The 27,259-nt window shown below is 41.7% G+C and overlaps 1 protein-coding gene across 1 annotated transcript in view; it reads left to right on the top strand.

Moving 5' to 3' along the window:
- The window catches only part of TRPC5 (transient receptor potential cation channel subfamily C member 5), a 348,936-nt gene that overhangs the window by 139,813 nt on the left and 181,864 nt on the right, over positions 1–27,259 (top strand). Inside the window, exon 2 of the mRNA XM_005903665.2 lies at positions 20,871–21,269. Within this exon, the coding sequence (XP_005903727.2) occupies positions 20,892–21,269 (378 nt within the window). The 5' untranslated portion in view covers positions 20,871–20,891. The remainder of the gene's footprint in view (positions 1–20,870; positions 21,270–27,259) is intronic.

Below are 27,259 nucleotides of genomic sequence, written 5' to 3'. Positions count from 1 at the left end.
TTTTGTATCTGTGCTGTCCACTAAGGTAGTCATGAGTCATCTGTGGTTATTAATTGCTTGAAATGTACCTGATGCAACTGCAGAACTGAATTTTGTTTTATTTCATTTTAATTCATCTAAATTGAAAGAGCCACACGTGGCTAGTGGTTACTATACTGGACAGTGGAGATATAGACCCTTTATCACTCTAAGCAGTTCCCCTGATCTTTTCGCACTCTCCCTGATAATCACATCCACTCCTAACAGCTCTAGTTACCACTTATAATGATGGCACTCAATCTTGGCTGCATATTACATTCACCTGGGGAACTGTTTTTAAATGTCAGTGTGCATGTGGGGAGAGGTGGGAGGTACTGTGACCAAGCATGAGTGGTTTTGAAAAGCTCTACAAGTGACTCTAATGTGCAGCCAAGGGTCGAGAACCTTCAGTCAATATGCTAATGACTTCTAATTCTGTATCACTAGATCTCAACGCTGCGCTCCACATGCTGACTGGATCTTTCCTTCCAGACATCTGGAGAAATAAAAATAAAAACGACACACACCTCAAATACCAACATATCAAAATGGGACATTATTATCTCCATTGCCCTTACCCTAATCCTTCAAACTATAATTACTTGACTTCTGTCATTTTGCTGTTTTCTATGTCTTTTATATATACATATATATATATACACACATTTATATATATATATACACACATATATATACTGTTCACCAGTTCATTCATTACACCCTTCTTTTGTCTGTCTTTTTTTTTTGTAGTGTATAATTTTATTTACTTTTCATTTCTCATTCTATATATGCTTTTAGTTATTTTCTTAGTGGTTACCCTGAGGATTACAACTAACATCTTCAGTTTATAGCAAGCTAGTTTGAATTAATAACTTAGCTTCAATAGTCTAAAAAATTCTTTTCCTGTGCAGCTCCATCCTTCCTTCTCTATGTTGTTATTATCACAACTTACATGTCTATATATTGTATGCCCACTAACATAGAATTATAATTTTTGTTCTATGCATTTGTATTCTAAATCATATAGACAAAAACTTACAAACCAAAAGTACAATAATTGTGGCTTTTATATTTAGCTATATAGCTACCTTCACCCTTGTTCTTTATTTCTTCTTATGACTTTGAATTACTATCTAGCCTAAAGGACTCCCTTTAGGATTTCTTATAAGCTAGGTTTACTGGTAATGAACTTGCTTAGTTTTTGTTTATCTGGGAATGTTTTAAGTTTACCTTAATTTTTAAAGGGTAGTTTTGCAGAATATCAAATTTTGATTGAGATGGGTTTTATTTCTTTCAGCACTTCAAATGTATCAACCCACTGCCTCCTGGCCTCCATGGTTTCTGAAGAGAAACTGGCTGTTAATTTTTGTTGAGGATTCCTTGTCTGTGACAAGTTGCTTTTCTGCTTTCCTGATTTCCTCTTCATCTTTGTCTTTTGACAGTTTGATTATGTGTCTCAGTATGGAATCTCTTTGAGTTTAGCCTTCTTGGAGTTTGTTCACCTTCTTGGATATGCAGATTCATGTATTTCCTCAAATTTTTTTGGCCATTATTTCCTCAGATATACTTTCCACCATTTTCTCTTTCCTCTCCTTCTAGGACTACCAATATGCATCTTTTGGTACACTTGTTAGTGTCTCACATACTTCTGATGCCCTATTCATTCCTCTTCATTCTTTTTATTTTCTATCCCTTAGATTAGATAATTTATTTTTTATTATTTTTATTTTTTTTCATTGACTTTGTCTTTTTATTTTTTTTTTTTTTAACTTTACAATATTGTATTGGTTTTGCCATATATCAATATGAATCTGCCACAGGTATACATGTGTTCCCCGTCCCCATTCTTTTTTTTGATTTAGTTTTTCATTTTTTTTACTGAAGGATAGTTGACTTACAATGTTGTATTAGTTTTCATATTCTTAACCATTATGATTTATTACAGGATATTGAATATGGCTCCCTGTGCTACAGTAGGACCTTGTTGTTCATCTATTTTATTTATAGTGGTGTGTATCTGCTAATCCCAAACTCCTAATTTATCCCTCTCCCATCACCTTTCCCCTTTGGTAACCATAACTTTCTTTTCTATGACTGTGAGACAGACTAGATAAATCCAATGTATATATCTTCCGTCTCACCAGTTCTTTCTTCTACCCTCTCAAATCTGCTGTTTCACGTTTGGCTAACATTGCTAGGGAGGCTAACTCCGAGCCTGAGAAAATTCCAAGGCGGGGGGGTTTAAAAAAGGCAATCAGTCGTCTGTGATGATTTCTCTTTTTCATGAAGAAATTTAGTATCTATGTATTGACCAGTCAAAACATATAATCACAGTTCTTTGAGAACAAAATTCACATTTCCCCCCTCCCAGCACCAGCAAGCTGCACTAACTAACAATATGAGGCACAGTCCCCATGTCTCCAAGCTAGGAAGTGGGGGATTGTAAGCAGTTCAGTAAAAATTCCACAAAACTCTCTTACCAAAATTTAATAGCTTATTTCTTCATTAAGCACTATTTTGATTAGTGTAAGTTTTTATTAGAGTCCAGAGTTCAGAAAAGGTTGATTTGAACTGATGGGTGTTGCTAGGTTAAATCACTGCATTAGTGCAGAGATGGGTTTTTGAAGTTCCCTACTCTGCCAATATTTATAATGTCCTTTTTTTAAATAAAAATTTTGTGAAATTTTAATACATTTATTGTTTCATTTAACTTTAATTTCCCAGGTCTATATAAAACTCAAAAGACATACTTTTTGTAATTTACATCTTAATTTGTAAGAAGTTATATTTTTATTAGGTTATTTCTATTCAGCAACATAGTGTGCTTCCCTGTTCTGCCTTATTTTTTTCCCATCAGTAACTTCTCTTACATTGAATCCTGTTCCTTTCTAGGTAAATTTATTCCTGGATGTCTTCAGATGTTATCACTATTCTGCATTGAATTTTTCCTTTATCATTTCTGAGTGATGATGATTACTGATATAAATTTTTAAAGCTATTGATATTTGTATTTTTTTCTTACATTCTGTCACCTTACCAAAGTTTCTTGAAAGCTTTTTAACGGATTTTTGAAAAGTTTCTTGGATGTTCTATTATACCATTATATACCTATAAAGGTAATTTGTTAAATATTTGTAATATTTTCACATCCTTCTCTTATTACATTAGTCAAAACCTTAAAATTGAATAATAGAGCTGATAACAGCATTCTTGATTTTAATGGCAATGGGTCCAGTATTTCACAATTTATTATGATATTTATTATTGATTTGAGGTAAATAGTTTTTTTGTGTATATAGGTAGTTTACTTCTGTTCCAATTTTACTTCATTCTTTAAATAAATAGGTTCTGAGTTAATATCAATTTTTTCATCTATTGATATAATCATGTTTTCTTTCCTTTAAGTGGTTGACAGTTACTATTTCTATTGAAAATTTTCTCATATTGAACCCTGCTTGCTCTTAGGATAAGTTCCACTTGGTCATAATGTTATTCTTCAAATTTACTTCTGGTTTTCATTTGCTAATATTTTATTTAGAGTTTTTAGAATGATTTTCATGGTTGAAATTGGTCTCTCTCTATATATATATATACATATACATATATATATATAACTATATATATATATAGTTTTCACTTGAGTAGCATTATCAGGTTTTGGCATTAAGATTATGCTAGCTTTGTAGAATGAATTCAGGAGTGTTCTTCCTTGATCTATAATCTGAAAATGATTTTAATATCAAGATAATATCTGCATTTTTTTAAGTTTTGTTGATATACACAAATGTGAAACCATTTGAACCAAGTGACTTTTAACTGGTAGACCTTTCAAACTATTTTAATTTCCTCTATGATTATTAAGCTGCTCAAGTTTTCTATTTGTTTGTGGTTTAATTTTTGTAATTTTCCCCAAAATGCTATCACTTAGGATGTCTTCAGCTTCTTGTAAAAGAGAAGCATGCCTAAAAGTGGGTTAACAAAATGTGAGTTTTCATCTCACACAACTAGAAGTCTAGAGGTTGAGCAGCTTCCAGATTAATTAATTCAATGGCTCAGAGACATCATAAAGGACCCAATTTATGCCATCCTCAGCATGGAAGCTGAGTCTTTTAGGCTGCCTTTCTTCATAATCTCAAAAATGGCTACCAAAGTTTGGTGTCATATGCAAATGACATCATTCAGAGGCAAAAAGGGGAAATATTTCTTATTTTTACATCTCTTTTTAAGAACAAAGAAACTTTTCCTAGAAGCCCTCTAGCACATCTCATTGGGCAGAACTGTACCAATGCTCAAATCTAGGTCAATCAAAGAAATGGAATTACCAATATTTACTTGAAAAGAAAGTGAAGTCGTTCAGTCGTGTCCGACTCTTTGTGACCCTGTGGACTGTAGCCTACCAGGCTACTCCATCCATGGGATTTTCCAAGCAAGAATACTGGAATGGTTTGCCATTTCCTTCTCCAGGAGATCTTCCTGACCCAGGGATCGAACCCAGGTCTACCCACATTGTAGGCAGACGCTTTACCATCTGAGCCACCTTAGACTAATTAAGACCCTTTCCTTGAGGTAAAAAGGAGGGCTTCTTGCTTAAGCACTTGGCCACATGCAGGGAAGGTGGTTAAACACACAAGAAAAAAGCATAGCTCTTCTCACAGAGCATCCCTACATCTCTACCCCTACCACTATTTCATGTAGTAATTTAATACATATCTATTGAGAGGCTACTATGTGCCAGGTTGTGGATATAGAGTAGTAAACATGACAGATAAAGTTTGCTATTATGGAGTTTACAATAAATTTGGGGGAGCTAGGTGTTAAAATACTAAACAAAAATATAAGCATTTCAAGTAGTAATAAATTCTTTAAGAAAAGCAAGTCTGGATAATGAGATAGAGGGTGACACAAAGGAGCATCTCCACTGGAAATGTGTTCTTTGGAGACTTACTGAAGAGATGACATTTGATCTGATGTCCATCATAAGAAGAAAACTGATGAACTAGTAGAATAGGATTATAGGCAGTGAACCACATGTGATAAGGTCCCAAGGTGGTCACATGCTTGAGAAGTTAGAATAGGAAGAGTGCTAATGTTCTCTAAAATACCACTGTGATTTACATACTCACACCTGAGCACCTGCTGTGTCCCTTATCTAGAATGACCATCCCTACATTGCTAACAAACTCTTCAGTTCAGTTCAGTCACTCAGTAATGTCCAACTCTTTGCAGCCCCATGAACTGTAGCACACCAGGACTCCCGGTCCATCACCGACTCCCGAAGCCTACCCAAACTCATGTCCATTGAGTCAGTGATGCCATCCAACCATCTCATCCTCTGTCATCCCCTTCTCCTCCTGCCCTCAATCTTTCCCAGCACCAGGGTCTTTTCAAATGAGTCAGCTCTTCCCATCAGGTGGCCAAAGTATTGGAGTTTCAGCTTCAACATCAGTCTTTTCAATGAACACCCAGGACTGATCTCCTTTAGGATGGACTGGTTGGATCTCCTTGCAGTCCAAGGGACTCTCAAGAGTCTTTTCTAACACCACAGTTCAAAAGCATCAATTCTTCAGCACTCAGCTTTCTTTATAGTCCAATTCTCACATCCATACATGACTACTGGAAAAACCATAGCCTTGACTAGACAGATGTTTGTTGAAAAAGTAATGCCTCTGCTTTTTAATATGCTGTCTAGGTTTGTCATAGCTTTTATTCCAAGGAGTAAGTAAGTAAGTAAGTTCAGTCTCTCAGTTGTGTCCGACTCTTTGAGACCCCATGAATTGCAGCATGCCAGGCATCCCTGTCTACCACCAACTCCCAGAGTTCACGCAAACACATCCATCCAGTCAGTGATGCCATCCAGCCATCTCATCCTCTGTCATCCCCTTTTCCTCCTGCCCCCAATCCCTCCCAGCATCAGGGTCTTTTCCAATGAGTCAACTCTTCACATGAGGTGGCCAAAATATTGGAGTTTCAGCTTTAGCATCATTCCTTCCAAAGAACACCCAGGGCTGATCTCCTTCAGAATGGACTGGTTGGATCTCCTTGCAGTCCAAGGGACTCTCAAGAGTCTTCTCCAACGCCACAGTTCAAAAGCATCAATTCTTCGGTGCTCAGCTTTCTTCACAGTCCAACTCTCACATCCAAACATGACCACTGGAAAAACCATAGCCTTGACTAAACAGACCTTTGTTGGCAAAGTAATGTCTCTGCTTTTCAATATGCTATCTAGGTTGGTCATAACTTTCCTTCCGAGGAGTAAGTGTCTTTTAATTTCATGGCTGCAGTCACCATCTGCAGTGATTTTGGAGCCCCCAAAAATAAAGTCTGACACTGTTTCCACTGTTTCTCCACCTATTTCCCATGAAGTGATGGGACCAGATCCCATGATCTTTATTTTCTGAATGTTGAGCGTCTTTTAATTTCATGGCTGCAATCACCATCTGCAGTGATTTTGGAGCCCCCCAAAATAAAGCCAGCCACTGTTTCCCCATTTATTTGCCATGAAATGACAGGACCGGATGCCATGACCTTCGTTTTCTGAATGTTGAGCTTTAAGCCAACTTTTTCACTCTCCTCTTTCACTTTCATCAAGAGGCTCTTTAGTTCCTCTTCACTTTCTGCCATAAGGGTGGTTTCATCTGCATATCTGAGATTATTGATATTTCTCCTGGCAATCTTGATTCCAGCTTGTGCTTCTTCCAGCCCAGCATTTCTCATGATGTACTCTGCATATAAGTTAAATAAGCAGGGTGACAATATACAGCCTTGACGTACTCCTTTTCCTATTTGGAACCAGTCTGTTGTTCCATGTCCAGTTCTAACTGCTGCTTCCTGACCTGCGTACAGGTTTCTCAAGAGGCAGGTCAGGTGGTCTGGTATTCCTATCTCTTTCAGAATTTTCCACAGTTGATTGTGGTCCACACAGTCAAAGGCTTTGGCATAGTCAATAAAGCAGAAATAGATGTTTTCCTGGAACTCTCTTGCTTTTTCCATGATTCAGCAGATGCTGGCAATTTGATCTCTGGTTCCTCTACCTTTTCTAAAACCAGCTTGAACATCTGGAAGTTCATGGTTCATGTATTGTTGAAGCCTGGCTTGGAGAATTTTGAGCATTACTTTACTAGCATGTGAGATGTGTGCAATTGTGCGGTAATTTGAGCATTCTTTGGCATTGCCTTTCTTTGAGATTGGAATGAAAACTGACCTTTTCCAGTCCTGTGGCCACTGTTGAGTTTTCCAAATTTGCTGACATATTAAGTACAGTACTTTCACAGCATCATCCTTTAGGATTTGAAATAGCTCAACTGGAATTCCATCACCTCCACTAGCTTTGTTCGTGGTAATGCTTCCTAAGCCCCACTTGACTTCACATTCCAGGATGTCTGGCTCTAGGTAAATGATCACACCATCGTGATAAGACATAGTTCAAATATTGCTTTCTTTTCAATTATCTCCCCAAGTAGAGTTAAACACTTCCTCCTTTGTGTCCCTATTATATATTAGACTCTATCAGACTGTAGTACATTTAACTTACTTTAATTTTTTTCTCTGTCTCTGGACCTGGAAATGTTTGAAGGCAAGAGATATGTCATTTATACATGTATCTTTGTATTCCCTACTGCCAAATGCCCTAGCTATGACAAATACTAGGTGCATAACAAGTACTGAATTGCAGCACTATGCCTAGCACTATTATAGGCATTATGGAGCTTACAAAGGAATCTACTTTCATTGAAGTAGTTTAAAATGTAGACTCTAAAGTCAGAGCTTGACTCTTACCCCATTCCCATCACTGTGTGTGAACTGAAGCAAATTACTTAACCTCTTTGTGCCTCAGGTTCCTTATCTGGGATGAGAGAGATGCTAATCATAACTGTCTGAAAGTAAAGAATAATTTAAATAATGTATGTGAAGCATTTAGCATATACAGTATCTGGTACATAAGTGCTTAATGTTAATTTATTACTATTTATATATCAAGGAAATTTTGGATCGGTATGATTTGTACAAATGAAAAGCATAATATACCACTATGCAGGATGGTCTAAAGTACCTTTTGAAATGAGACATTATGGTGTCTTGACCCTAGCAAAGCATTGCTGAATGAGAAATGAAGAAAAAATAGCCACGGTGTAACTTGTGCTGGCCTGACCATTCTAGAGAATGTGTTCACTTCTGAACAACATACTTTAAGAAAAGTAAAGTATAGAATAACTAGAAGCAGACCACTAGGATGCTCATAATTCTAGAGAAGGGGAGACTCCTGGGGCAGAGAGAGACATGAGAAATGAAATCAAATACATGAAGGATTGTCATGCAGAACAAAAGACAGATTTGCCTGATACTGCTCTAGAGAGCAGAACTGGGGCCATGGAATAGAAGCTGGAAGCAGGTGATTTTGGATAGACATAGAGATCCCCTTGCTGAATATCAGCACTCTCCATAAAGGTGAGAAAGGGGTGAGGTTTTCATCAGTGGAGGTGCTCATTAACTGAACAATCACTTAAAAAGTATATTGTCAGGGTGTTTTTTTTTTTTTTTCACTGAGCAAGGGGTTATTCTAGATGACTTTTGAGGTCTCTTGTAGGAGGCATAATACCTGGACTTTTCTGGAAAAGATTAGTGTCAGTCGGTTCAGTTGCTGAGTCATGTCCGACTCTTTTTGCAACCCAGTGAATTGCAGCACACCAGGCCTCCCTGTCCATCACCAGCTCCGGACTTCATTCAAACACATCCATTGAGTGGTGATGCCATCCAGCCATCTCATCCTCTGTCATCCCCTTCTCCTCTTGCCCCTAATCCCTCCCAGCATCAGAGTCTTTTCTAATGAGTCAACTCTTCATGAGGTGGCCAAAGTACTGGAGTTTCAGCTTTAGCATCATTCCTTCCAAAGAACACCCAGGGCTGATCTCCTTCAGAATGGACTGGTTGGATCTCCTTGCAGTCCAAGGGACTCTCAAGAGTCTTCTCCAACGCCACAGTTCAAAAGCATCAATTCTTCGGTGCTCAGCTTTCTTCACAGTCCAACTCTCACATCCATACATGACTACTGGTAAACCATAGCCTTGACTAGACAGACCTACGGCAAAGTAATGCCTCTGCTTTTGAATATGCTGTCTAGGTTGGTCATAACTTTCCTTCCAAAGAGTAAGCGTCTTTTAATTTCATGGCTGCAATCACCATCTGCAGTGATTTTGGAGCCCCCAAAAATGAAGTCTGACACTGTTTCCACTGTTTCACATCGATTTCCCATGAAGTGATGGGACCAGATCCCATGATCTTCGTTTTCTGAATATTGAGCTTTAAGCCAACTTTTTTCACTCTCTCTTTCACTTTCATCAAGAGGCTTTTTAGTTTCCTCTTCACTTCTGCCATAAGGGTGGTTTCTCAGTCCTGTAGCCACTGCTGAGTTTCCAAATTTGCTGGCATATTAGTGCAGCACTTTCACAGCATCATCTTTCAGGATTTGGAAAATAGCTCAACTGGAATTCCATCACCTCCACTAGCTTTGTTCGTAGTGATGCTTTCTAAGGCCCCTTGACTTCACATTCAGGATGTCTGGGGCAGAGATATGTCATTTATACATGTATCTTTGTATTCCCTACTGCCAAATGCCCTAGCTATGACAAATACTAGGTGCATAACAAGTACTGAATTGCAGCACTATGCCTAGCACTATTATAGGCATTATGGAGCTTACAAAGGAATCTACTTTCATTGAAGTAGTTTAAAATGTAGACTCTAAAGTCAGAGCTTGACTCTTACCCCATTCCCATCACTGTGTGTGAACTGAAGCAAATTACTTAACCTCTTTGTGCCTCAGGTTCCTTATCTGGGATGAGAGAGATGCTAATCATAACTGTCTGAAAGTAAAGAATAATTTAAATAATGTATGTGAAGCATTTAGCATATACAGTATCTGGCACATAAGTGCTTAATGTTAATTTATTACTATTTATATATCAAGGAAATTTTGGATCGGTATGATTTGTACAAATGAAAAGCATAATATACCACTATGCAGGATGGTCTAAAGTACCTTTTGAAATGAGACATTATGGTGTCTTGACCCTAGCAAAGCATTGCTGAATGAGAAATGAAGAAAAAATAGCCACGGTGTAACTTGTGCTGGCCTGACCATTCTAGAGAATGTGTTCACTTCTGAACAACATACTTTAAGAAAAGTAAAGTATAGAATAACTAGAAGCAGACCACTAGGATGCTCATAATTCTAGAGAAGGAGACTCCTGGGGCAGAGAGAGACGAGAAATGAAATCAAATACATGAAGGATTGTCATGCAGAACAAAGACAGATTTGCCTGATACTGCTCTAGAGGGCAGAACTGGGGCCATGGAATAGAAGCTGGAAGCAGGTGATTTTGGATAGACATAGAGATCCCTTGCTGAATATCAGCACTCTCCATAAAGGTGAGAAAGGGGTGAGGTTTTCATCAGTGGAGGTGCTCATTAACTGAACAATCACTTAAAAAGTATATTGTCAGGGTGTTTTTTTTTTTTTTTCACTGAGCAAGGGGTTATTCTAGATGACTTTTGAGGTCTCTTGTAGGAGGCATAATACCTGGACTTTTCTGGAAAAGATTAGTGTCAGTCGGTTCAGTTGCTGAGTCATGTCCGACTCTTTGCAACCCAGTGAATTGCAGCACACCAGGCCTCCCTGTCCATCACCAGCTCCCGGACTTCATTCAAACACATCCATTGAGTCGGTGATGCCATCCAGCCATCTCATCCTCTGTCATCCCCTTCTCCTCTTGCCCCTAATCCCTCCCAGCATCAGAGTCTTTTCTAATGAGTCAACTCTTCACATGAGGTGGCCAAAGTACTGGAGTTTCAGCTTTAGCATCATTCCTTCCAAAGAACACCCAGGGCTGATCTCCTTCAGAATGGACTGGTTGGATCTCCTTGCAGTCCAAGGGACTCTCAAGAGTCTTCTCCAACGCCACAGTTCAAAAGCATCAATTCTTCGGTGCTCAGCTTTCTTCACAGTCCAACTCTCACATCCATACATGACTACTGGTAAAACCATAGCCTTGACTAGACAGACCTACGGCAAAGTAATGCCTCTGCTTTTGAATATGCTGTCTAGGTTGGTCATAACTTTCCTTCCAAAGAGTAAGCGTCTTTTAATTTCATGGCTGCAATCACCATCTGCAGTGATTTTGGAGCCCCCAAAAATGAAGTCTGACACTGTTTCCACTGTTTCCACATCGATTTCCCATGAAGTGATGGGACCAGATCCCATGATCTTCGTTTTCTGAATGTTGAGCTTTAAGCCAACTTTTTCACTCTCCTCTTTCACTTTCATCAAGAGGCTTTTTAGTTCCTCTTCACTTTCTGCCATAAGGGTGGTTTCATCTGCATATCTGAGGTTATTGATATTTCTCCTGGCAATCTTGATTCCAGCTTGTGTTTCTCCAGCCCAGCGTTTCTCATGATGTACTCTGCATATAAGTTAAATAAGCAGGGTGACAATATACAGCCTTGACGTACTCCTTTTCCTATTTGGAACCAGTCTGTTGTTCCATGTCCAGTTCTAACTCTTGCTTCCTGACCTGCATACAGATTTCTCAAGAGGCAGGTCAGGTGGTCTGGTATTCCCATCTCTTTCAGAATTTTCCACAGTTTATTGTGATCCACACAGTCAAAAGCTTTGGCATAGTCAATAAAGCAGAAATAGATGTTTTTCTGGAACTCTCTTGCTTTTTCAATGATCCAGCGGATGTTAGCAATTTGATCTCTGGTTCCTCTGCCTTTTCTAAAACCAGCTTGAACATCAGGAAGTTCACGGTTCACATATTGCTGAAGCCTGGCTTGGAGAATTTTGAGCATTACTTTACTAGCGTGTGAGATGAGTGCAATTGTGCAGTAGTTTGAGCATTCTTTGGCATTGCTTTTCTTTGGGATTGGAATGAAAACTGACCTTTTCCAGTCCTGTGGCCACTGCTGAGTTTTCCAAATTTGCTGGCATATTGAGTGCAGCTTTTTCACAGCATAATCTTTCAGGATTTGAAATAGCTCAACTGGAATTCCATCACCTCCACTAGCTTTGTTCATAGTGATGCTTTCTAAGGCCCACTTGACTTCACATTCCAGGATGTCTGGCTCTAGGTGAGTGATCATACCATCGTGATTATCTTGGTCATGAAGATCTTTTTTGTACAGTTCTTCTGTGTATTCTTGCCATCTCTTCTTAATATCTTCTGCTTCTGTTAGGTCCATACCATTTCTGTCCTTTATTGAGCCCATCTTTGCATGAAATGTTCCCTTTGTATCTCTAATTTTCTTGAAGAGATCTCTAGTCTTACCCATTCTGTTGTTTCCCTCTATTTCTTTACATTGATCGCTGAAGAAGGCTTTCTTGTCTCCTCTTGGTATTCTTTGCTGTTCTTCTTGCTATTCTCCACTGATCTCCAGTAGCATATTGGGCACCTACCGACCTGGGGAGTTCCTCTTTCAGTATCCTATCATTTTGACTTTTCATACTGTTCATGGGGTTCTCAAGGCAAGAATACTGAAGTGGTTTGCCATTCCTTTCTCCAGTGGACCACATTCTGTCAGACCTCTCCACCATGACCAAGGCCACCTGTCTTGGGTGGCCCCAAGGGCATGGCTTAGTTTCATTGAGTTAGACAAGGCTGTGGTCCTAGTGTGATTAGATTGACTAGTTTTCTGTGATTATGGTTTCAGTGTGTCTGCCCTCTGATGCCCTCTTGCAACACCTACCATCTTACTTGGCTTTCTCTTACCTTGGACATGGGGTGTCTCTTCACAGTGCTCCAGCAAAGCACAGCTACTGCTCCTTACCTTGGACAATGGGTATCTCCTCACCACCGCCCCTCTTGACCTTGAATGTGGAGTGGCTCCTCTAGGCCCTCTTGTGCCCGAGCAGCCACCACTCCTTGGATGTGGGGTTGCTCCTTTAAGATTAGTGTAACTACATTAAAATTAGGAAGTTCTCTAAGTGGTTCTCTTAAAGGAGTCAAAATGCTCTCAAAATCAACATGCACACACACACACACACACACACACGTATGTACATACACATGTACACACACACACAAGCTTCCTCTCACTAGCCCACCTCCGTGGCTATGTACATGAAGTTGCCATTCTAGTCACTCATTGGATTGGACATTCAAGATTCTTGTTCAAATGCAGTTTTTCTCTAGATGAGGTCTGGCTTTAAGCCACTCAGCTGTTACAATCAGCTTCTATCACAGTGCCTGGTACTTATTCATTGAATGTATTTATTATCTGCCATTTACCCTTGAGATTGTATAAGTTTATCAAATTAAATCTACTTTCCTTAAAGGACTCTGAAGAGATGGACAACTAGACAGATAAGGAGAAGGGTAAGAAGTCACAAGGATTTCACCATTCAAGCTCAATCCTCATGGCACAGAGTACAAGCCACACACAGATACTGTGTCCCTCCAAAGGCACTAAATTTTAGTGAGATGGGAAGCTTTCGTCCTCACAAAGGCCTGAGCTGGGCAATGATCTGGGCTGGGATTTGGTGAGACCACTTTGTGTCCTGCCCTTCTGCCCAGCCCATTGATTTAGCTCTTTAAATGGCATCATTTGAACCCACAGATGTCACAGATTCCATTAGACAAACTCCTCTGGCTAGCAGAACCAGAAAGAGGGAACATGATAAGCACCTGAGAGCCTGATTGACCATTCTTAATCTTCATTGCTTGGGAGACTACAGTGGGAGTTCACTTGTAGAATAGGATGAAGTGCTGGCTGGTTTTATTTCATTCAATTAAGGATACATCTCAAAACCAGTGCCTAATAATGGGAATATGAACCTCACTTCCTGGCTTAGGTTAGTGGCAGATGAGTACAATCTGCCAAGCATAACTATAACAGTAAAGGGTTATGTAAAGGAACCTTCCCTATAACCCATCCTAAAGATATGCCAGAAATTCCATCATTAGTTACTTATTCCCAGAAAAATGGCAGAGTAGGACTAACAGCAAGCATATGGAGAAATAATTGATTTCAGAGCTTAGAGTGAGGATGAGGCTAAAAGCTGTCAATGAGGGTCAAATGGCACCAGCTTTGGGGACTGGCAGAGGGCAGGGAACTAGGAAAGTCATTAGACATATTATAAGCTTGCAGGTGGACACTTAACATGTTGTTCAGTTGCTAAGTCATGTCCAACTTTGTGACCCCATGGACTGCCACACACCAGGTTCCTCTGTTCTCTGCTATCTCCTGGAGTTTGCTCAAACTCATGTCAATTGAGTCAGTGATGCCATCCAACCATCTCAACCTCTGCCACCCCCTTCTCCTCTTGCCCTCAATCTTTCCCAGCATCAGGGTCTTTTCCAATGAGTCAGCTCTTCCCATCAGGTGGCCAAAGTATTGGCGCTTCAGCTTCAGCATCAGTCCTTCCAATGAATACTCAGGGATGATTTCCTTTAGGATTGACTGGTTTAATCTCCTTGCTGTTCAAGGGACTCTCAAGAAGCTTCTTCAGCACTACAATTCAAAAGCATCAATTTTTCAGACTATATGGGGAACCCATTTTATATCCTGGGTAGTATAGAGGTGGGCATGGATACATAAAAGAGACATCCAGGCCTCTCCTTTCCCCTCCATCATATCTTCCATGTCCTTCTAAATATACATCTCGTTACTTCCAAGGCCACAGCAACTTTCTTAATCAAGGAATTCACCTTAAAGTGTTATTGGCTATTGGCCATGTAATTTATTGTCCCTTCCAGGGGTAGTTTTTAGGAATATAGTGCCTTAAAGTGAAGGAATCACTCTCATAGTATTTCTCAGGCAACCTCTGGAGGAGAGGTTTTTTTCTCTACAGGGGAATACCACAAAGCTTCTCATAGCTCAGCCCACTGGAAATGCAATAGACCAGATTAATTTCAAATGCAAGAGATGAAAAGTAACACTAGACTCTGAACTGACTATAGATCATCCAATTATACTTACTTCAAGTTGCAAATTGACCATGATTGTACTGTCCTCTCTCTTTACTATTATAACTCACACATCTGGCATAGAGTGAGAGTTCAGTGAATGTACTTCTTGTTGCTTTCATTACTATTACTACTAGAAGCAGTAGTAGTATTAATGCTGCCCCAGTACCTGGCACAGTGCCCAGGACATATGAATTATCCCCAAAGTGGAATAATTTATCACTCTGGCTCCTGGCATAGTGCCTGGCACTCAACAGGGCTTTGATTGAGTTAGTTCCCTGTGTTTTCACTTTTCCCTAGGACACATTTGTCTTCAGTTTCCCTTATAGCTTGTCTTGCTAACATGGACACGGACCTTCCTGTAGCAGTAATACTTAGCCCAGAACCACTAGTGACACCATCTGAAAAGACATCTAGCCTTTCCTTTCATAGTAGTCTCTTAAGGGGCTTTCCTGGTGGCTCAGATGGTAGAATACACCTGCAATGCAGGAGACCTGGGTTTGGTCCCTGGGTTGGGAAGATCCCCTGGAGGAAGGCATGGCAACCCACTCTAGTATTCTTACCTAGAGAATCCCCATGGACAGAGGAGCCTGGTGGGCTACAGTCCATGGGATCGCAAAGAGTCAAGCACAACTGAGGGACTAAGCACATCATAGCACAGCCTCTTAAGTGGCAAATGGGCAGCAAGTGGATTTTCTGTTTTTTTTAGTTTGTGTGTGTGTGTGTGTGTAATTTTTTTTTTAGTATAATTGCTTTACAATGTTGTATTAGCTTCTGCTGTACACTGAAGTGAATTAGCTATATGTACACATATATTCCCTCACTCTTGGACCCCCCCATCCCACCTGCCCCCTCATCCCACCCCTCTAGGTCATCAAAGAGCACCAAGCTGAGCTCCCTGTGCTATACAATAGCTTCCCACTAGCTATCTATTTTACACATGGTAGTGTATATATGTCAAGTGTTTAAGATCATTTTTAATATAGTGAAACAAGATTTGAGCTGCTGCCTTATAATTTGTTTACCTCTAATCCCTGTATTCTATTATAGTCTTAAAAATATGCCCCCAAAACTATCTTAACTAGACTATGATCAAGCCCACCACATTTGTTCTTGTGATACCTGAACTACCCTCACATTTTCACACTATATTAATTCTTCAAGGACTGGATAACAGCTATCTTCTCCATGAAACCTCTGACACTTCCAGCCTCACAGAGCCCTTTCTGAAAACCCCAAGCATCAAATCAGTACCACAAAATCTAGTACTCATTTGTGACTGTGCTGACCCCATCAGCTAGATTGTATTTGTTCATTAAACATCCATTTGTTGAGCACTCATCATGTTCCAGACCCTGTGTAAGTGCTAGGAAGGCAGGAATCAAGGTCAGATCAGATCAGTTGCTCAGTCGTGTCCGACTCTTTATGACCCCATGAATTGCAGCATGCCAGGCCTCCCTGTCCATCACCAACTCCCGGAGTTCACTCAGACTCACGTCCATCGAGTCAGTGATGCCATCCAGCCATCTCATCCTCTGTCGTCCCCTTTTCCTCCTGCCCCCAATCCACCCCAGCATCAGAGTCTTTTCCAATGAGTCAACTCTTCACATGAGGTGGCCAAAGTACTGGAGTTTCAGCTTCAACATCATTCCTTCCAAAGAAATCCCAGGGCTGATCTCCTTCAGAATGGACTGGTTGGATCTCCTTGCAGTCCAAGGGACTCTCAAGAGTCTTCTCCAACACCACAGTTCAGAAGCATCAATTCTTTGGCGCTCAGCCTTCTTCACAGTCCAACTCTCACATCCATACATGACCACAGGAAAAACCTTAGCCTTGACTAGACAGATCTTTGTTGGCAAAGTAATGTCTCTGCTTTTGAATATGCTATCTAGGTTGGTCATAACTTTCCTTCCAAGGAGTAAGCGTCTTTTAATTTCATGGCTGCAGTCACCATCTGTAGTGATTTTGGAGCCCAGAAAAATAAAGTCTGACACTGTTTCCACTTTTTCCCCATCTATTTCCCATGAAGTGGTGGAACCAGATGCCATGATCTTCGTTTTCTGAATGTTGAGCTTTAAGCCAATTTTTTCACTCTCCACTTTCACTTTCATCAAGAGGCTTTTTAGTTCCTCTTCACCTTCTGCCATAAAGGTGGTGTCATCTGCATATCTGAGGTTATTGATATTTCTCCCGGAAATCTTGATTCCAGTTTGTGTTTCTTCCAGTCCAGCGTTTCTCATGATGTACTCTGCATATAAGTTAAATAAGCAGGGTGACAATATACAGCCTCGACGAACTCCTTTTCCTATTTGGAACCAGTCTGTTGTTCCATGTCCAGTTCTAACTCTTGCTTCCTGACCTGCATACGAGTTTCTCAAGAGGCAGATCAGGTGGTCTGGTATTACCATCTCTTTCAGAATTTTCCACAGTTTACTGTGATCCACACAGTCAAAGACTTTGGCATAGTCAATAAAGCAGAAGTAGATGTTTTCCTGGAACTCTCTTGCTTTTTCCATGATCCAGCGGATGTTGGCAATTTGATCTCTGGTTCCTCTGCCTTTTCTAAAACCAGGTTGAACATCAGGAAGTTCACGGTTCACATATTGCTGAAGCCTGGCTTGGAGATTTTTGAGCATTACTTTACTAGCATGTGAGATGAGTGCAATTGTGTGGTAGTTTGAGTATTCTTTGGCATTGCCTTTCTTTGGGATTGGAATGAAAACTGACCTTTTCCAGTCCTGTGGCCACTGCTGAATTTTCCAAATTTGCTGGCATATTGGGTGCAGCTCTTTCACAGCATCATCTTTCAGGATTTGAAATAGCTCAACTGGAATTCCATCACCTCCACTAGCTTTGTTCATAGTGATTCTTTCTAAGGCCCACTTGACTTCACATTCCAGGATGTCTGGCTCTAGGTCAGTGATCACACCATCGTGATTATCTGGTATCCCTACACAAACAGCAGGAAGACAAAGATGCAGTTGAATGATGTAGAACAAATGTGATCTGAGTGCCAGGGGGGAGCCCAAAGGGAGATTCTGAGGGTATCGGGAAGGCTTCACAGAGAAGGGTGGGACTTATTAGCAAGGTGCTGAAGTAGAGAGGGGTTTGTTAAATAGAGAAAGTAGGATGGAGTTATGTGCAAACACATGATCATGAAAGGGTAACTCAGAGAACATGGCTCAGTATGGCTAGAATTTGGGGTGAGAAGGAGAGAGATGAGAGAATATCATGGAAGGTTTACTCATTCATTCATCACACTTATATCCAGCATCCAGGGTATGCCAGGAACTGGGCTTGGATGAATGCTAGAAAATCAGGACAGATGCAACCTCTGCACTTGAGCTTTAAAGCAAATTGGACTGAACAGATGATTACTCAGGAAGACAAAGACATATGTCTGTGTTACTAGAAATTTTGATTAACATCAAGAAAGAAGAGAAAAGGCTATGGCTACAATGGAGAGAAGAATATGAAGGAACTACTTTATAGAGAGCAGTTGATGAGGGCATCTCTGAAGAGGTGACATTTAGTTGAGGCTTGAAAAATGAAAAGTTGGAGGACAGTGTTCCAGGAGATGATCGAAGGTCTTGAGGTAGGAGAATACTTGGCATGTTGGAAGAATCAAAAGAAGCTTTACAGGGCTAAACAACAGTGGATGAAGGTGAGAGTGCTTTCAAATGACATTAGATAGGTAAACAAACACAAGCCAAGACCTAGTAAGTAGATCTCGGAAAGGAGTGTTGATTTCATCACAAAAGCAGCGGGATACAAACCAAGGAGAGTGAAATAGGATCAGCTTTGTGTTTCACAGGATAACTTGGGGGTAGTGTGGAAGACAATCTGAAAGGGGAGAGAAGGGAGTTGGAATGACTCATTGTAAGTGTGTGGAATGGTCCAAGTGGGAGATGATGAAGACAGGGACCTTTTTCTTTCTTCTGTTTCAAAGGTGACTAGTACAGTGCTAGGCATGCTGAAGGCTTCCACTGTGTTCATGTTGATTAATTAAAAAATGTAAACTGAATTGGGCTGTTGAGTCTCTTTTCAGGAGCTCTCACTGTCTCTTCTTTCTCCTCCCTTTTTCTTTATAATGGAGACAGGGAGGCAGGGAGGTGTTCTACAATTAGCATTATTAAAGTAATTTGCTGTTTAGTGACAAATGCTTCCTCTAAATGCCACTTTCCTTTAGTCATTGCTGAGTTACTTGAAAGTAGCACAAGAAAATATCAGTGCTTCTCAAAACAGCCAAGCAGCAGTCTGCTCTCCTGAGATTTGGATGCAGAGAGAAATTTGTCATCTGGGCCTGTTCAGGGCAAGAGGCAACACTAACCTTCAAACGCTAACTTCCCAGAAGATCACAAGTGCATGAATTGCAAATGCCACTTGGTATAATATATGCCGCTCACTCTGCCAAAGCAGAGATGTAATTACCTGGAAGAGTAAGGCAAATGTTTGTGGAAGCCACATGTCTTCATCATCTCTTATATCCAGAAGATGAGACAAGAGGCCCTTTATCACATTTCCATTTCTTTTTGCTGGCAAAACAGTTCAGTAGTGAAAGACACTTAAATAACATCATCCAACCTCAGCCTCCAGAGAGTCCTGGAGGTCCCAGGGATGGTAGGGAAAGGGGAGTCAGTCACCTCATGGGTCTGAGCCTCATCTGCCCTAGGGAGGATAAGCATTCCCATCTCATAGGGCTAGTACAAGGAGTCAATGAGAAATGTGTACGAATTCAATCTGTAAACTACAAGGCAGAGCTCTATATTGTGATTCATTCTATGCAATTAAAGGCAAAGACTATCTTTTATTCTTGGTCTCCCAGAGAAAGTTAAACATATTGTAGGAATGCATTAATAGGTTTTGCTTTGAAATCACTTCTATTACAATCTGGCTTTAGATATAGTGCATGTAAAACAGACCAGTCACTTCTCAGAATTGAATCAGATAGATTCTCATATATGTCAACTGCTTGGTTTAGGTGGTGGAGGAAAAACATCAGGAGGGGCTAGAGGCGATACATGACTGTAGTGTGTTGGAGTCAGTACCCTCTTCCCCAGTGAGCAGCAGTCAGAAGAAGGCTTCAGTTAGCATTCCAACAGGATTTCAATCCAGGATCTGCATCCAGGGCAGCTGCAAATGTAATCCTACAAATTAGCAGAGGCCCACGGTCCAAAGAAAAGTAGCCAAAAATGAGGTCCAACTTTGCATCAGCAATCAGAAGTATTATCATGAGTATTTCCAGACAGCAGAAGGGAAGGAAAAAACTAACTTGTGCCATGTCTCAGGAGGTTTGCTCTTTACCAGTTACTGTGATCAGTCATTATCTCATTTAACTCTCACAATAGCTTTATGAGATAGGAATTAGTCTTTAGCATGGGGCCTGGTGCTGTTAATGTTATTAATATTGATAAGCTTTACAGGGCTCCCCTAGTGGCTCAGATGGTAAAGAGTCTGCCTGCAATGCAGAAGACCCAGTTCAATCCCTGGGTCAGGAAGATCCCCTGGAGGAGGGCATGGCAGCCCACTCCAGTATTCTTGCCTGGGAAATCCCATGGATTTCCCACCAGGCTACAGTCTGTGGGGTCGCAAAGAGTTGGACATAACTGAGTGACTTACACAAACAAGCTTAATAATAAGAAACTGAAGCACAGTGAGCTTGAGTAACTTCTTTAAGGTCACAGACCTGGTAAAGCTAGAGATTGAACCCAGGTCTTTCTGACCCAAAAGCCCAGGATCTTTCTTCTATATACTCCTTTGCAAGAGGAGAAAGATTGTAGTTTTAAAACAGCTAAGGATTTTTCAAGTCCCTAGCAAGGCTGCCTCCATAACTGACCACTTTAGAGCTGCAGGTATCTAACAACATCTTTGATCTCCCTCTATCTCCTCATTTAGGTTTCAAAATTGCTATGAACCATGGCCCAACTGTACTACAAAAAGGTCAACTACTCACCATACAGAGACCGCATTCCCCTGCAGATTGTGAGGGCAGAGACAGAGCTCTCTGCTGAGGAGAAGGCCTTCCTCAATGCTGTGGAGAAGGGGGACTACGCCACTGTGAAGCAGGCCCTCCAGGAGGCCGAGATCTACTACAATGTCAACATCAACTGCATGGACCCACTGGGCCGGAGCGCCCTGCTAATTGCCATTGAGAATGAGAACTTGGAGATCATGGAGCTCCTGCTGAACCACAGTGTGTATGTTGGCGATGCACTGCTCTATGCCATCCGCAAGGAAGTGGTGGGTGCTGTGGAGCTTCTGCTCAGCTACAGGCGGCCCAGTGGAGAGAAGCAGGTAAGAATTCCCTACAGCTGGGGAAATAACCAGGGACAAGACAGCATCACAGGGTCAGAAGCCATGAAACTCAGGAAGGTTAGGTAGGCTGGAGTTGAGAAGCCCTATAATGGCAACCCTCTCCTCTCCAAAATAGTGCCAGTGGTCTCACGTGGGATCGTAGAGCCACCCTGCATGGCCCATACTGAGTTTTACTCATTTGCTTTTTCCTTATTAGTATTTGCTGACATATATTCAATACTCGGGCTTCCCAGATAGCATAGTGGTAAAGAATCTGCCTGCCAGTGCAGGAGATGCAAAATAAATGGGTTCAATCCCTGGGTGGGGAAGATCCCCTGGAGGAGGAAATGGCAACCCACTCCAGTATTCATGCCTGGGAAATCCCATGAACAGAGGAGCCTAGTGGGCTACAGTCCTTGGGGTCACAAAGAGTAGGACACGACTGAGCAACTGAGCATCCACACAACCTAAAATTGTGCTCTCCATTTCCAGCTCTTTCTATGCTCCCTACCTCCTGCTCTATATCTTCATTTCCTTCCTCTACTCAAAGGTTACATTTGAGAGCAGGAGAGATGAAACACAGACCTGAGTTTTCTCCTCACCTGCTCTTTCCTGAAGGACAGGAGGCCTTTAAACTTGAGTGCTGTGGCACAGATGCAGATGGATCCAGGAATTACACATATCTCTCAGTCTCACTCATGTGACTACATTCCACCCCTAGATGTTTGGAGTTTTGCCTCTGCGATTCTCTTATCTTCTGAGGAACCAAAATTTAATACTTTGGAGTTACCTTTGAGTCCTTCCTCGCCCTTGTCTTCATGTTCAATCCCCAAGCCCTGTTGAGTTCTTCCTTCCCAATATCTTTTATGTGCTTTTTTTCCTCTCTAACCCATCTCCTACCACTCTGCCTCAGGTTCTCATCATCTCTCTCCTAGATGAGTAATTCCCCAAGTGTGCTTCCTGGACCATCAGCATTAGCATCACCAGGGGAACTTGTTAGAAAACACAAATGTGAAAGCCTCCAGATCAGACTGGATCTGGATCAGACTGGATCAGACACTCTGGGGATGGGGCCCAGCAAGCCCTCCAGGTGACTGTGATGCTGCTCATGTTTGAGAATCCCTATACTAGACTAGCATGAAAGCTTCTATCTGGACTCCTATCTGGACTCTCTTTCTTTCTCTCAAACTGTCCTCAGCAATGACATGGTTTATTCTTCCCCAAATAACATAACAATCCTCTCATTCCTTTTCATCCTTTCAGTGACTCCAACGGCTCTTCACTAGAAGAGAAGCCAACCCATAAAGCCTAGCACTCAGTACCCTTCATTAATGATTTTTCTAGTCTTGTTTCCCTCTAGGCCCTTTTAAATGCCACAAGTCAGGAAGGTCTCCACTGTCTCTCTTCTTTCAGAGCATAGTAGGGTACGTAGTGGGCTTCCCAGGTGGCACAGTAGTAAAGAACCCATCTGCCAATGCAGAAGACTGGGGTTCAATCCCTGGGTTGGGAAGATCCCCCGGAGGAGGAAATGGCAACCCACTTCAGTATTCTTGCCTGAATAATCCCATGGATGGAGGAGTCTGGCAGGCTACAATCCATGCAGTTGCAGAGAGCTGGATATGATTTAGCACATATGTTCATAGAGGCATGTAGCAAAGAGAATACAGTCATCAACATGGAATACCACAATACACTAAAAAGTACAAACAGCACAAACCGAAACCCAACTCGAAAAGTGCTTACAAAATACTGATAATGGAAACACTCAACATCAAATCTTATGGGACATGACCAAAGCTGAGTTTAAAGGGAAGTCATAGCTTTAATACTTGCCTAGTTAAACAAAAAGGAATGAAAATAAGCTAACTGATAACTCGAAGACCAGGAATTGGAATTGACAGAGCAGAAAACAAGATGCTAGATTAAAAGTTCCTTGGGTAAAGAGCCTGAATCAACATTTAATACGGTGCCAAGAGAGAAGGGGCCTTATCTCTCTTCTCCACTGCTATATCCCAGCACTGGGAGAGTACCTGCAATATCAAAGGCACTCAATAAATATTTATTTTATGAATGAATCACACGCAACTGCACTGTGCTAAGCATCTCACACCATTTAATCCTCCCAGCTACTCTGGGAGGCAGGCACTATTCTGATTGTCCCCATGATACCGATGAGACAAATTGAGCCATAGGATGGTATAAATGTCAGAGCCAGCATTCAAACCCAGGCTGCCTGGCCCCTAAACCCACCCTCTTAAGCACTAGGCTACACTGCTCCCCTGGCTGTCCGAGGTAAGTCTGAGAACTCCCAGCACAGGAGTTTTGAGACAGGGTACGTCAGTGGAGGGGGAGAAGGAAACGGCAATGCACTCCAGTATTCTTTCCTTGAGAATCCTATGGACAGAGGAGTCCATGGGGTCACAAACAGTCAGACAGACTAAGTGACTAACACACACACACACACACATACATCAGTGGAGGATGGATAACCTCTCTGGAAAGGACAGGTCTATAGGATTTGGATATACAGCAAAGCAGACCACTCCCAGTCCACATCACCATCCCCATCACAACGGATTTGTTCTGGGCCCCTTTTCTCTAGAGCCCTGCTAAGTGTCTGGGTGATTTAATGTGCTAATCTGAACTAAGGCTTACCCAGCTACTCCCCTCCATGATGATCCTGCCCACCTCTGAGATGATGTAGCCATTGACTCTACCCTTCACTTGACACCAAGCACATAGTACATATATAAGGTCAGCCTTACTTCAAGCACATGTACTATGACGCCAAGCACATAGTAAGTATGTAAGGTCAGCCTTACTTGTGGAAAGAAGCTAGCCTTACTAGACTTCATAATTAGATGGTTTCTTAAATGGGAGGCATAATCTAATTATGCCCCTTTGTTTTCATGTATCCGCCATCTGCACCTGACCCAGTGCCTAGTATATAATGGGTGACAGATAAATACTGATGAGCAAGAAGGGCTTATGTGTATCTCTTGGAAAAGCACATAGCTAGCTGCTTGAACAAGACATCCTGGACTTTCAAATTCAATCCCATTTAGCATCATAACTGTTTTGAAAGAGTGCAGAACACAGAAGAGTTTCCAAAGAGGGCACTACCAATAGCAGCCCTATTTCTGAGTTTGGAAAGTAGGCCAAATCCTAACTTGATGGGCTCCCCCTCGTCCTGGTGGCTCAGATAGTAAAGAATCCACCTGCCAGTGCAGGAGACCTGGGTTCGATCCTTGGATTGAGAAGATCCCCTGCAGAAGGGAATGGCAACCCTCTCCAGTATTCTTGCCTGAAGTTTTCGATAGACAGAGGAGCCTGGTGGGCTACAGTCCATAGGGTCACAGAGAGTCAGACATGACTGAGAGATTAACACTTCCACTTGCCCTTTTCCCATCTGTCCCCATTGCTCTAGAAACCCTGAGGAAGAAAGGCACCTGGCAAACTCATTCTAAAGTACTGGGTTGGCCAAAAAGTTCATTAGTTTTAAGTTAAAATATATATTTTCCTTTTCAAGAAATTTATTGAACAATGTATTCCTTGAGCAAAAAAACTTTTTGGCCAACACAATATAATTTAAGGCATGATCTTCCCCTTCATAAAAGCAGTGCTTAACTCACAGAAATGAAGCACTCCTGGTGGAATGTCAGGGATATGAAACATGGGTGAAGCTATTTGGGACAGGCTGTTTTTCACCAGGGTTCTTCCAGACTCACTGAGAATATAAGACCTTCTTTGTCCACACTCGAATATCATACCATATATATAAATCCAGAAAGCCATCAGCTCCCTCTCCAGGTCTCTTGAGCAGCTTTCTCTTCTCACACAACCCCTGCGAGCAGTTGGTGCTAAATTGCATTTTTCTTCCATTGCTCTGACAATTGCTGTGATAAGTCATATACAGTATCTATAACAACAGGCTGCCACGGTGCTGGAGCCCTGCCTTTCTGAGAGACAGAAACAAGATTTGTTTACCTGGGAGCAGTCAGGGGTGTGAGCAAACACAGGACTCCTAAAGGGCCTCAGGTCCAGCTGGGCAGGTGACTCTCAGGAAGGCACTTCTCCTCTACACAGAATCCAAACACCTGACCCTTTTCACAGAGGCCCTCCCCTAGCTCACTAAAGGACTGGGAACAGCTGAGCTCCCTCAGTCTTGGCTGGATAAACTAGTGCCCTCTATAGATTTACTGACAAAGAAGTTTGCCTTCAGGCTGGCAACCAGACACCCTTTGCTCGACCCTGGCCCCAGACCATCATGCTCTTCTTCCTCTTCTAGCCTATCAAAAACTGCTCTCAAATATAGACCAGAGGCTGGCTGTAAATGGCTGATACTGGCTTCAAGTATTGGCACTCACATGGACACCTGCATCTTTAATAGGGACCAAATCTTAAAGTTAAAATGGTAATGCTCTATCAGATAGAATTTCCTGAAGCAGACAATAAGTAGAAGACTGTGTGTGTGTGTGTGTGTGTGTGTGTTATTCTGTGGTCTTCTTGCTACTCTAGAAAACCAACCCTCTTGGCAGCATCCACTCCCTAACCACTACAGCCTATTCCCTTAGGGATAGATGTTGGCCACCTGGGGGACTTGGGATTCCTTGGGGGTGAACACTCTGAAATAATTCTCATTGTTTTCTGCAGTCTCTCAAAAATGTTTATACAGAAGGTTCAATACAACCTATTTCTTGTCCATCAAACCTGCTCCCTTTACCCAGTGAATCTTGGAACTGACAGGGTAGCATGATCAGCAGGGGAAGCAAATCCAGTTTCAGTCCCAAGAGGAGCCTTGAATCAGTCTATGGTTAAAACTGGCTCAAAGATCAAGCTTTGTGCTTATGGAAAACTCGTCAAAATGAAGACGCCTAAACCCTGTTGCATAACTACAGAATCAGAATCTTGGGGGTTTGGGCCTGGAATCAGCATTTTTATACTTTTTAGTTTGTATTGGGGTGTAGTTGATTAGCGGAGAGGCAATGGCACCCCACTCCAGTACTCTTGCCTGGAAAATCCCATGGATGGAGGAGCCTGGTAGGCTCCAGTCCATGGGGTCGCTAAGAGTTGGGCACGACTGAGTGACTTCACCTTCACTTTTCACTTTCATGCATTGGAGAAGGAAATGGCAACCCACTCCAATATTCTTGCCTGGAGAATCCCAGGGACAGAGGAGCCTAGTGGGCTGCCCTCTATGGGGTCGCACAGAGTCGGACACGACTGAGACGACTTAGCAGCAGCAGTAGCAGCAGCAGCATAATTGATTAGCAAACAATATTGTTATAGTTTCAAGTGAACAGCAAAGGGACTTGGCCATACATATACATGTATCCTTTCTCCCCCAAACTCCCCTCCCATCCAGGTTGCCACATAACATTGAGCAAAGTTCCCTGTGCTATACAGTAGGTCCTTGTTGGTTATCCATTTTAAATATAGCAGTGTGTACATGTTCATCCCAAACTCCCTAACTATCCCCTCCCTCAATCCTTCCCCAACCCCCAGCAACCATATGTTCATTGTGTAAGTCTGTGAGTTTCTTTCTGTTTTGTAAGTAAGAAATGATACAAATGGAACCAGCATTTTAATAAGCCCACTCCCACCCCTATCCAGGAAAGAGGTCTATGTGCCTCCCTGGATTTGTTCCCTACAGCTGTCATAACTAATTACTACTAACTGGGTGGCTTAAAGTCAAAGTGTTCTCTCACAGTTCAAGAGGCCAGAAGTCCAAAATGCAGGTGTTGGCAGACTTGGTTTCTTCTGGAGGCTCCAAGAAAGAATCTGTCCCATGCCTTGGTTTGTAGCTGCATCACTCCAATCTCTGCCTCCATCATTACATGCAGTTCTCCTCAGTGTCCTTCTTCTGTGTGTCTGTGTCCAGACCCCCTCCTGTCTTCTTGATAGAGACACCAGTCATTCGATTAAGGGCCCACCATAATTCAGAACTCGGAGAAGGCAATGGCACCCCACTCCAGTACTCTTGCTTGGAA

Source organism: Bos mutus, chromosome X (genome assembly GCF_027580195.1).
Source record: "Bos mutus isolate GX-2022 chromosome X, NWIPB_WYAK_1.1, whole genome shotgun sequence".
NCBI classification, from domain to species: Eukaryota; Metazoa; Chordata; class Mammalia; order Artiodactyla; family Bovidae; genus Bos; species Bos mutus.
This window is presented reverse-complemented; position numbering and strand designations above follow the sequence as displayed.